Genomic DNA, 11,913 nt, shown 5'->3' with positions numbered 1-11,913 from the left:
TCTCTCTCTCTCTCTCTCTCTCTCTCTCTCTCTCTCTCTCTCTCTCTGTCTTCTGCGATTCCAGAATCGAATGGAAAAATTCCCAACTACATAGCTGGGTAATATCAAACTTTTGGACGCGAAGGAATTTTTTTCAAGCAATCAGAAGACGTTCACGATATTTATTCAAGCCAAAATTTTCGTTGGACAGCAACGTTGACTTCTGAGACCAAAACGAGGTCTCCACGTTTGGGAATGAATTTTTCCTGACTTTTTGAATGCAAGCTCTCTCTCTCTCTCTCTCTCTCTCTCTCTCTCTTAAAAAAAAAAAAGAAATTACGTGGCGAAATCTCGCGAGATAGGAATACGGAATTTTCCAGGGAAAACGAAGAGCGTTTTGATAAAACGCTCCTGGGCGCTTCGTGTCTCGAAATTTTTAACGAAGACAACGACTGTTAAAAAAGGGAAAACAAAGGTCCGATGTTCTGGCCACGACGCGCGACATTTTCCACCTACAGACAGGTTCAAAAGTATTGGACACGTGTATTAAATTAAAAAGTAATTAAAAGGTCTCGATTGTGCAGTTAAAAAAATAACACATTAAATATAGTAAAATATATACAGTATACTTTCCTCGTCTGGGAAAATAGAGTGGCTTGTAGTACGACCATGTGCATGCCTGATACTTTTGGACACCATTGTATTTTTCTCTCCTAACGTATTCTAGATTTCGAGGGAACCGGTAGTGAAAGGAGCTTCTTTTTTATCGCAAGGAGCATGTTTTCCAGTTTTTGCGTCTCTGTGGTGGAAAGTTTTCGTGCGTTTCGCGTGTTTGTTCTCCGATGAATTCGTAGCAGTCACTCGAATCTTTTTTCTCCCATGCAGAACGGGAAGAAAAAAAGGAAGATAGCTTGGGCTCAAGAGGCTCTTGCAAATTATAAAAGCAACTGAAATACGACGGAAAGGAACGCGAGGATTCTCCTACTCGAACCGTACTCGTTATCCCGACAAAACGAAACTCGAGGAACTCCTGTCTCTCGTGTCGCGCGCAATCGTTTGCCTATACTTCCCCGATAATCAGAGACGGGTGAAAATTCTCGTCTGGATGGAAGTTTCAAATAAAGAATAAAAGATAAGCAACTGTGCATTCGTTGCTCGTTAAGTAAAGATTCGAATGTCATAACCAGGAATATATTTCCTGTCTTCTTGTTGAAACGAACTGTCGAAGAGGTCGACGAGATGAGTGTGAACAACACACTTCGAGCAAAGCAACACAGCTATGCCTTTGCTTTCATAAATGTCCTCATACTTTTTCACGTAACCAGCTACCCCGTACAAATTCAAAAAATTTTATAAAACAATACGTCGCTGTTTGTAGACTAACAATTCTTATTTCATTTATTATTCATAAAATAGAATTTATCACGTTGATTCGGGCAAAATAAAATCCTCTTTATGTCGCGTACAAATTTAAATATAAATTGGAATATTTGTAAATTCCGTAGTAGTAAACCCTGCCTTTTTGTCGCATATTCCCCGTCGTTATTCTACACTCGCCAACCTCTCTATACGCGCGAAGCAAATTAATCATATCCCCTAAAAACGTTAAAGTAATCAATTAAATTCTCTTTACACGCGAGAACTTCCCGTCCGGTGCCCTCGCAATATGGCGCTCAGAGGGGAATCCCTTCTGGTCTATCCGCGACTCACGCTGCGCGGGACCGTGCATAGCTGGAACGTGTACGCGAAAAAATATCAAACGCACCGTTCGAGAACACATCGTCGAAATATTTGGCACAGCCTCGGCTATACACGGGTCTGGGAGGGGTCTGAAAGAGCCCCGGGACAATGGTGTCTCTCTTATGAATACATTACTTCGATATCGAAACGCGAGCGCGAATTGCCAGGCATAAAAGAAGAATTTTTCATCAGGCCGCGGCACAGAGACAGAGAGAAAGGGAGATACGTGGAGAGCGAGAGAGTATGGCATGGTATGGTATCGGTATGTCGGTGCATCCGGGAATCTTGAAAAGTTTTCCCCGTTTCGCGATACGTGCACACAGCGGGGTGGGGGGGGGGGGCGGGCGGGTACAGGGGTTGGGGATACGTATAGGGGAGAGAGAGGCGAGACTGAACGTCAAAGCGGCGTTTCGAACATGCCTCGCATACTTCCTGCCGTGTATACCTGCCGTCTCTTGTTCCGCAGAATTACCCTCTCAAGAGCCGTCGATACACGGGTTAAGGAGGAAATACCGGATTGACGATATGCTGCGTTTGAACTGCACATCCGGCCGGAGTAAACCCGCGGCCAATCTCACCTGGTACATCAACGGCCGACAAGTACGGGTTTGGTATACGGCGTCTGAAGCTCAGACAGTGAACGCGGACCGGTGAATTCAACACCACCCCCTTCTCCCCCCCCCCCACCACCACCCCTCTCCTCCCACCGCAGGCTCCCGTAAGACCACCTTTTGCGTTTGAACCGTGTCTACGAATGATACTCGGTCTGGTATCGTGCTGGGGATGTTTGGATTGCTCGAGACAATTGACGGGTCCTCTGCAATAACCGGGTATCTCCATTTTCCTGGCGGTAACGGCTATAGAAACTTTGGTATCGTCGTTAGTCACGATGCTACAGAGTCTGGAGGATAGTCCCTATAGATTGCGGTGGAAAGTAGAATTCTATCTGCGTTTAAATTCGATTTCTGTTATCGGTTGATGTATTGTATCAGTTGCGTGCCAAGAGTACCAATACGCGCCCCCTCGGTTCGAGCATCTGATCATGTGCGTAGGAATGGCTCAACGTTTAGGGCGAGTATCGCTGGGTGATGGTCGAGGGTACTTTGGTATCTTCGTTAGTGCAGATATTTCAGATCGCTAGGATAGTGGCTATCCATTGCGGTGAAAAGGAGTACTTTATCTACTTTTAATTTCGGGGTCTTTTATCGGTTGATGTATCGTACTAGTTGCGTGCCAGGAGAATTCACGTTTCACGGTTTTTGAAAGATGAACGTTACAAGAAATAATTACGTCCAAGAAAACAAGAGACAGGTTCCGTTTCACTAAAAATTTTGCGAACGTAAAAGTGAATATTAACGAAAAATAAAATAAAAATAATTTTCTCTCGTGAATTCCAAACGGTACTTATTATAAGAGCACACACATGATTTTAATAAAATGCGAATTTTTCTTTTTAAAATTTCAAGTGGAACTTTTGGGTTCGCTAAAAACATTCGGAAGTAGTAACGAATAAAAGTAGTAATGAAAGACACGGTTAATTACAAACCCGCATCTCTGTTAACAATTTCAGTTAAAATGTTAACAGAGGGGGCGTTTGAAGTAGTATGAAACCTCATGAATACCAAGCGTTGGTTGCCTGAATAAAAATAAGACACAGGTACCATTTTAATAAAATTCCTGTATATTGCACCATGTGTTTCGTACGAACGAAAGTGTGGTACGTTCTTTTTTTAACATTAAAAAGTAGAACTTTGTTGACGATCGTTCAGGAAATATTTTGAGGAACAAGAAAAGTAATAATGGGACCTGCGTCGAAAACATTAAAAATTATCATGAACCAGGAGATAGTTACGTAAACAAAAACAGGACGTATTGAGAAATTATTAAATTGAAATTGGGAATTCTGACTAAAGTATTGTGAATCCTAAAAAATTCCAGGAGGTAATTACGCAAACGAAAACAAGACGCGTGCACTCTATTCTTAGGCAATAATAAACATGGTGCATCGTGTGCTTCGTATGAATGAGAATGGAACACTTTTCTTTTTCTTTTTTTTAATGTAAAACGTAAAACTATTGAGATTTACTAGAGCATTCAACAATTGTAAAGGGTAAAGCGGTAACGAAAGAAATAATTCAATTGTTAATATAATAGAAACGTCGAATAATTTGTCTTTTGTGTCTAAATCGGTTCTGCGAATGATGCCGTGCCGTACCGCGGCAGTGGTGTTTGTATTACTCGAAATAATTGGCTGGCACAGTGCATAACCAAGGTATTTCCATTTTCCAAACGTTCCTGGGTTTCGAAAGGAAACTTCTGTTTCATTATTCAGTCACCAACGTAGAAGCTGTAAAATTTATGTAATTATTCAGTGGAATGAAAAGCACTGTTCTATTATATTTATTTCTTAACTCGTGCCCTCTTACCGCACGATAAATATGTTACTAAATCCATGAAATTAACAATTTTTGTTGAATCGTTGTTAACAATAATTTAATTACACGTACCGAAACGTAAAAGGATAAATATTCTGAAATAATTTATATCTTTCTGTATTCTGAAGACATGTTTTTCCTTGTACTTCCGTTTTCATTGGAAGATGGAAATATTTGGTATTTGCTCTGAACAGTTCAATTGTAGTTGGATCAAAAGGTGGAATCAACTTAGGACCTACCACTCCCTTTAGAAAGGGAATTCCTTCCTTTGTTGAACGGTGACTCCTGCAGAGGATTGAAATTCAGACATTCTCGAGAGTACTCTCCGATAGAAGCCTAATAAAGAATTGGCCATATTTCATTTAAATATGCTCTTAAATAATTCATTTAAGTGCAGAAGGAAGAAATTTTCGCTTGTACAACTTTGTCTGTCAAGTCTCTTTATCAATTCTATCTTTTATTCGAACACGCTATCAGGGGAACAACGGCATGCGTGAGTGGATGGCAGCCATTTCAAATATTAGGATTACGTAGGAAAAATCCGTCAAATCAATTTGGGTTACCGGTTCAGCGATTCGATCAGCCGATTTTCAGAAATAGAATCGCTCCTCTTGCCTCTTGCGCGTTTGGTTCTCGTTTTACATCGAATTTGAATTTTCGTGGGTGACCCGGGAGAGTTATAGTTTTTTTTGTTTTTTTTTTTTTTTGTTTTACATCGACAGAACGTTAGACCCGCAAATTTGAGAACCGATGTATTGGACTCGGGGCAATAAAGATTTAACTTCGGTAATATCTTTCGGCGAGCAACGATCCGCGCTCGAAACAGATTTGTTTCTCTCTACTGATTGAGTTTCACGCAATCAATCCTACCTTGAGTGCAAAGGGAAATCCGGCTATGTACTTTAATGTGCCTTGGGTGTCTTTTTCCTCATTTTCTAAAGAGTTTCTTCGCGGTGAATTTCGCAACAAAATTTCCGCCTCTCTTCGAAGATCTCTGTGGTCAGTGCAGAATGATTTATTTGGAAAAAAAAAATGAGGGGAATCTAACGGGTGATTCCGGAAACTGGGACAGGCTGATTCCCCAAGCGTGGCTGTAAAAAATTGGGACGGGGAAATTCTCCAGCGGAGACTATCGTGTAATGACATCATTTTTTGGTTTGGTGCGATGGTGTACGCGCAGTATGCAAAGCGAATACAAATGTAAAATGTGGAACATCGCGTAGTCTGTTATGGTTTTAATGGTTCTATCTTTATACTTTTATATGCAGAATGATGGGAGGAATCGATTTATGTGAAGGAAGATGTATGGTTCCGAAAGGAACAAGTGCAAGTGCATAATGCATCAAGAGATAAATTACGTCGTCAAAAGATTTTCTCGGTCTTTATTTCAATATCTGACTTTGTAACTATGGTAGACTTATCGATCGTGTATTTTATGAAAAAGGAACTTACCGACGTATTCACGTTGATAGATTTTCTCTTTAAAAGTGAAGAATACAATTTTGTAAAGTTGAATCATGTTTCTGTTGCCTGTTGAAGATAAAAGTGTAACAAGAATCGAAATTACTAGATTCGCGTACAAAATCTGATAAGCTTCTTTAAAGCTGTAGAATCACCATTCGTTTAATGAACAAAAAATGATGCCATCGAAATTCAATATCCACTTCAGTGATTCAACATTTTCCTGTGTCAATTGTATGAGAATCTTCTCTTGGATAAAGGCTGCAGCTTATCCCGGTTTCTAGAATCACTCTATAATGGTTTGAAGTTATCATCGGGGAGACGTCTACTCGAGAACTAAATCCACTGGCCACTCAAGGTCGCTGAAGAGCCATCCCCTCTAAACGGTTTAGCTTTCCCACCCGCTCAACCATTCTGTCTCTCGTCTCGTCACGCAGTGCTGCGGGCACTTATCTCCGTGCGAAGAGGCGAGTTGGCATAGCGTGAAAGTAGGGGTGCGAGCCTGACGTGATTCACAGTGGGGAAAGTGGCCTTGCGCGGCCAGTTGATTTTGTGCCAACTGTAGGAGCGCTTTTTCTTCGCTCCTCTTGGAGTGTTTGGACCAGTATTAGATGACGCCGCATTACTCGACGGTTTTCGTTCCAAATACAAATTGTACTATGAATTTGTATAGGTGAAACAAATCGATCGATCGGATTGCTGCAAAACACATATGAATTTTTCTTTTATTCTACGATCTCTTTGATCAATTGCATTATTGAAACCGTACGCGAATTTTTATTTCTCATCGATTATACACAAATACACACTTTCGGCTTTTTAATCCTTCGATTGTTTCCTTTTGTTAGCACAGAACAAAGCTTATGCATTAAAATTTGTATTCGGTAAAGCTAATATTTAAAATGGCTTTCAACGGTGCTGTTAAAGGGACAAATAAATACCGTGGATAGAGTTGCAGGATTCGAGTGAACTCATGGAACGAAACGTTTTTGTAAATAATTCGTTTACTCGGTATGAAAAAGAATATACGATAGAGTAATTACGCGTTAGCAAGTTTTTTTTTTTTTTTTTTTTTTTTTTTATCGAACTACGGATGCGGTTGTCGGAGATCGGTCATTCAGTGGTCGGTTCAGTTGATCGCGAATGAAACATTTGCGAATGAAAAATTTGTGTAACAATCGTTAAATTTTCGGAGTCGGTTATCGTTGATCTTTGATTGCCGAGTCAGCTCGTTCACGAAACGATTGAGATAAAGTTTATTTTACAAAAATCGCGGTACCATTTCGCTCTGGTGTATGGAATGAAACATATAACGCAAGGTGTGGTCTGGCTAAACAATTAGAAACAAAGAAAGATTACAAAGCATCGATTACTTTACTATATATTTCCCTCGATATTGACCAATCCCTTTCATCAAACAATTTTTTTTTATACGATAAAAGAACCTTTTCTATGTCGGCGAGCTGATAAATCACTCCACAGAACGCACTTATATCGTCGTCAAATGGCAACTACGAAAACATCGAAATTCTCTCCGTGCAAACAAAGGTGACTTCAACGATACAGGTTAAATTCAGAGAAAGAGAGTATCGAAACAATAGACGCGGCGATAAAAATTTGACTTTCACAGAGAGAACTGCGATAGAAGTGGAACGCAGGAAAAATTGTTTCGCATTGAGGCATTTTGTGGGCTTATTTTTAGACAGCTGTGCTCGAGATGAATTCGTTTCAATTCAAACGAAGCATGGATATTTGATATCGCGGCCGAACTTTTTTTTTTTTTTTATTTGTAACAGAGTCTTACAAACGAATTTCATCCTCGACGCTCGTTTCCCGCAGAAAATCGGGCGTGTATTCCAAAGCTATTGTTTAAATGTTGCGGTGTCATAAAAAAAAAAAACCAATCGAGGTTTCTTCAATGACACGCAGCTATCAAAATACAATTCTGTCAGCTCGTCGGGCGATTCATTTTACGATGCGCTCGTATCGATGAAATATATTGTTATTGAAAAAAACGAATTTTTCGTTGCGCACTCCATTCTCGATTACCTGTGCAGACTAAAAGGCGCGAGAAAAGCGCTATTTTTCTACAACCTCGAAACTCTCTGCCAATTCTTCATTAGCTTCTTAAGAACAGCCCGCTCTAAAAACAGTCTTGGTATTTAAAAAAGAAGAAAATGTTTTGCTTTCCCTGTACAGCGCGTAAAATAACACATTAGGCAGACTTTTGTTATTCGTTCGAGGGATTTTTCCCGACATTCAGAAGTAAAGGATAACGACTTAAACCTTCGCGGTACAAGTCTATCCCTAGGGCACGCGCAAATTTAAACTAATATTAGCTACAGGGTATCTGTTATCTTCTCGTAAGTGAAACACTTCCTGGCACGCGGAAGTGTGCATATATTTGTGTCGCTGCGGTTTTCGATCGATGTTTTACAGAATATTGGTCTTTATAATATCTCTCTATATTTCGGGACCTCGACGAGTGCTGTCCAAATTAGCTTTAAGGACGAGTTTTCGAAGGATGTTTGTGGGAAAATAGAACTAGCTGTATCTCTTGCTAAGTGAGAGTAAAGAAAACTCGGTGAGAAACATATTGGCCAGCTCAATCTGATCGACGTTCTCGCTCTATTTTTACTGCAGCTGTAACAGTGCATCTACAGAATGCAATTGGCGTCTTCTCAGTTAGTATAGAACCATTAATTTTAGTTTGATACCAATTCCTCCTGTCGTAAGTTTTGTCTTTATTTCCAAAAATCACCTTTGCGCTGGGCGTGTGTCGAGTAGACGTACAGATTGATACATAGATCGATTATCTGGTTAGGACTGTCTCGAAAATGTACAGTGAAGTTTTTCGATTCGAGTCTTTGTTTTCGAGGAAATAAACTTAGAATTAAATAGGTCTCTTGGCTGACGCGTCTGACCAATGCTCGATGTTTCTGCTCATATTGGCGTTCGTGAAGGTTGACTAGTTAATATCGGCTACATGTAATACTTACTTGACTTTTCTTCTGCCATTGTTTCTTTAGCCGTTCACAGACAAGAAGCTGAAGCTACCAGTTTGCATTGGCTTCCCCCAATGTAATTTCCAAAATACATCTTCCAAGTCAGACTTTTTCTATATCCGAACTTCGGCAGCCTTCATGCCTGGCACAGACCAATTGGTGAAAAGAACCCAACGCTAATCGTCGTTTATGATTAGCCTCTATATTTTGCCAGCCACGTAGAACATTGCTACGAAAGGCATGACAGCCCCATCGCGTGAGACGGACGAACCGCAGGGGGTTAGAGCGACGATCCTTAAACGTCGAACAGACTAGATTACCCGGCCGGCGACGAACGACTACCGTCGTTGCGGACGGGATCGTTCGATTAATCGCGGAAATTTGTCCTTAAAACGGGTGGCTTAACCCGGCCGAATTAGTTATCGGAATTAAGTCGCCGACGTGTCGCGGCGGTGAGCTGGGAGCCAGGGAATTTTAACTTGGGGGGTGGGGGTGGGGGAGGGGAGGGGGGGGGGGGGCCGCGTTGATCATCGTGGTTTCTCCTCTTTAACCGATTCGCACGTTGTTACCCATCACCTGAGCAGCCGCTGGAGTCCCACGTCCGCACGTACAGCCCCCTCGACACCAACGAATCAGAGTGGCAGATCTCCCAGATCGGCCTCCAGTTTCTCCTAACACACGAACACTTCACCCTGGGCAAGCTGAAGATACGTTGCAGCGCCTCCATATACAACATCTATTGGCGAAGCACCGAGGTCAGCGTAGAGGAGGATAGGCCCAGGGTGATACACTACGAGCCCGCAGCGACCATCGTCGGCATCAACTACCTTCAACCGCCGCCCAACTTCCAAACGGGACAGCAGAAGCCTGACGGACAGGTTGGAGTCAAAGGTAACGATCCCTCGACGAATCAGCGCGTCCGACTGTCGATTTTGGTCGAGCATGAATTTATGTTTCCTGGCGGTTGTATCTGCGTCGTTATTTTGATTTCTGACGCGGACACTGATATGCGTGCTGTATCAAGTGCGAGTTCTTTGTGTTGTTGAATGATTGGTTGTTCGCGTGGCGTGGGATGTTGATAGAACGTATTTTTACAAATATCCCTGGTAATGGAGTATTGGTTGCACGAACCTAGCAAAATAGTGAGACCTTACCCTGTTGTATCAAGTACTTCACGAAGCATGTATCTTTTTACTATCTTTTGGCATGTATCAAATAGACATCAGATCGACTGTTATCGAATTTTTGTTCAATCTGAGATCCGTGCAATACTCCTGTACAGGTAGACGTAGCTGAAACTCTTAATCATAATGACACATCTTTAAGCTCCGATTTTTGAATATTCCAAAGCATTGGCTACACTAGTCTTGAAAACCTGTTTGTTATTTCTGTGGAACGGTATTCTATCGTTCGCAGACTTTTTGTTTATATATTGCAGGATGTATATAATACTTCTTCATCAGAAAATGTTGATAAAGAGGACCACCCAAATGTCTCTGTCACTGAAGTATTGATTGCACAAGTCTGGAAAACCCAGTACCTTTCCTATCTCGCTGATTGTGAATGCTTCTTCGTTACTTCACTCTCTTATCTGTCAAAGATTTCATTGTTTGGCTCGTTTACTATTTCCTGTTAATGGCACGATTTCGTCGAGAAATGTTTGACTATCCAGGTAGAATATTGATTGGCCAGGCTCAGCAGGTTCAATATATGATTTATACCATTGAAAACTTTGGTCTCTATTAGCCCTACAACCTGTGTAAACTATTACATAACTAAAGTTAGCTGGCCAACACACCTAAGTATACCTAATACTATTGCTAGTGAAATACTTTCGACTTTGCAAGAGTATTGGTTACATAAATCTGATAAATTCGACTCATCATTTCAACCCAATTTAAATACATTATGCCTTCAGAATCGTACCTAGTTGTATAACACAATTTTTGATAACGAGAGTATTCCCTCATAGTTTTCTCTATCCTCTCATATTGTCAAGGACTTTATTGTTTCCTTAGTTTACAATTTATGTGGAAATGTTATTCTTATAGGGATAGCCAAACGAAGCTATCTAATCTGTGATTATATCGTTGACGAAATTTATCCTCGAATCCTTGACCAACTTCCGAAATTGTAAAATGCACCTCCTGGATCTAGAAAGACCTTTTCAACGCGCTTTGGCACGTTTTTGTCCACAAATTCGTGTACCTTGTGGAGCAGTATCGATTGGCTTGGTCTAGTAGATTCAGGAAATCCTATCGCATACTCCTGAAAATTTCAGAGTTTAGCTTAGTCTACAATTTACGTAGTACTGTTACAGAGGATGGAGAAGTAGCTAAATTTGCGCACCTAAATGTGCTTGATACTGTCTCGTTAATAGCACACTGTGGTCTGCGAACTTCAAACTATTTTCTACCATTACTGATTAGAGCACATCAGATCTGGTGTTTTTAGCAAATTCTCCTTTACACTGTCGAGGTCTTCAGTATTCGCTTTCTCCGTAATCGATGTAATTCTATTACACAGATAGAAGTAGTTGAGAAAAGTCTCATCCTGTTGTTAACGATGCTTTCTCATCCTCGAGTTGTTCATTATTCTGAAAAATTATTCATTGTTTAATTAGTACTCGGTCCAAGAAGGAAACTACCTGAAAGAATCTGAATGTTTTTCACGTTGTTGCTTATGTTATGTTTTCGTTATTAAAAGAATCTTCACAAATTAAGCGTACTTTTATACTCTTAAAAATCTCGATGATTCTTCAGCATGTACTTAATATTTTCAACGAATTAGAGAAACATCTTTCTCATCTGGTAATAACCTGTGCCCATAACAATGACTTCGCTCTTCTCCACTTAGAATGTATATTCCCATTGGTACTGTAGTTTGTTTCTACGATACATTAATCCTACTCTTTATGACATACAATCTTTATCTTATTCCCTATGCTTCTCTCATCTTATTCCATTTCTCCCCCGCTCCCCTTCTTCCAAGCATCGTCGTCTATTCTTCCCCTATCTCTCTTAAATTATGTGGCGACGTTTTAATTAATGATTAATGCTTCACGGGAGGAAAAGGAATATGCGTTTCGTCTCATCTCTGCTGGGGAAACGGTCGGTGAGACCATTTCTACCAAAGTCTCCTTTAGACGTGGAATTAGCGAACATTTCGATTCACTATGAATTTGTATATGTCTCGTATACACGATACAGATCTATGGATACAGTAGAAAAGATCAAAGTAAATATATCTAGGTCACGAAACCAATCGTTTCATAGATATTCAGCTTTTTATTT

General features: G+C 40.6%; 1 protein-coding gene across 1 annotated transcript; it reads left to right on the top strand.

Moving 5' to 3' along the window:
- The first annotated feature begins 2,137 nt into the window (after window positions 1-2,137).
- On the top strand, window positions 2,138-10,454 carry LOC128892682 (uncharacterized). The gene is made up of 3 exons (XM_054153227.1): window positions 2,138-2,319; window positions 9,205-9,511; window positions 10,059-10,454. The coding sequence occupies exons 1-3, from the start codon at window positions 2,245-2,247 to the stop codon at window positions 10,067-10,069; spliced, it is 393 nt and encodes a 130-aa protein (XP_054009202.1). The 5' UTR covers window positions 2,138-2,244; the 3' UTR covers window positions 10,070-10,454.
- The last annotated feature ends 1,459 nt before the right edge of the window (window positions 10,455-11,913 follow it).

The sequence above is a fragment of the Hylaeus anthracinus genome, unplaced genomic scaffold (assembly GCF_026225885.1).
Source record: "Hylaeus anthracinus isolate JK02 unplaced genomic scaffold, UHH_iyHylAnth1.0_haploid 14229, whole genome shotgun sequence".
In the NCBI taxonomy this organism is placed as follows: Eukaryota; Metazoa; Arthropoda; class Insecta; order Hymenoptera; family Colletidae; genus Hylaeus; species Hylaeus anthracinus.
The sequence above is the reverse complement of the archived record's forward strand: the minus strand, read 5'-3'. Positions and strand labels throughout refer to the sequence as shown.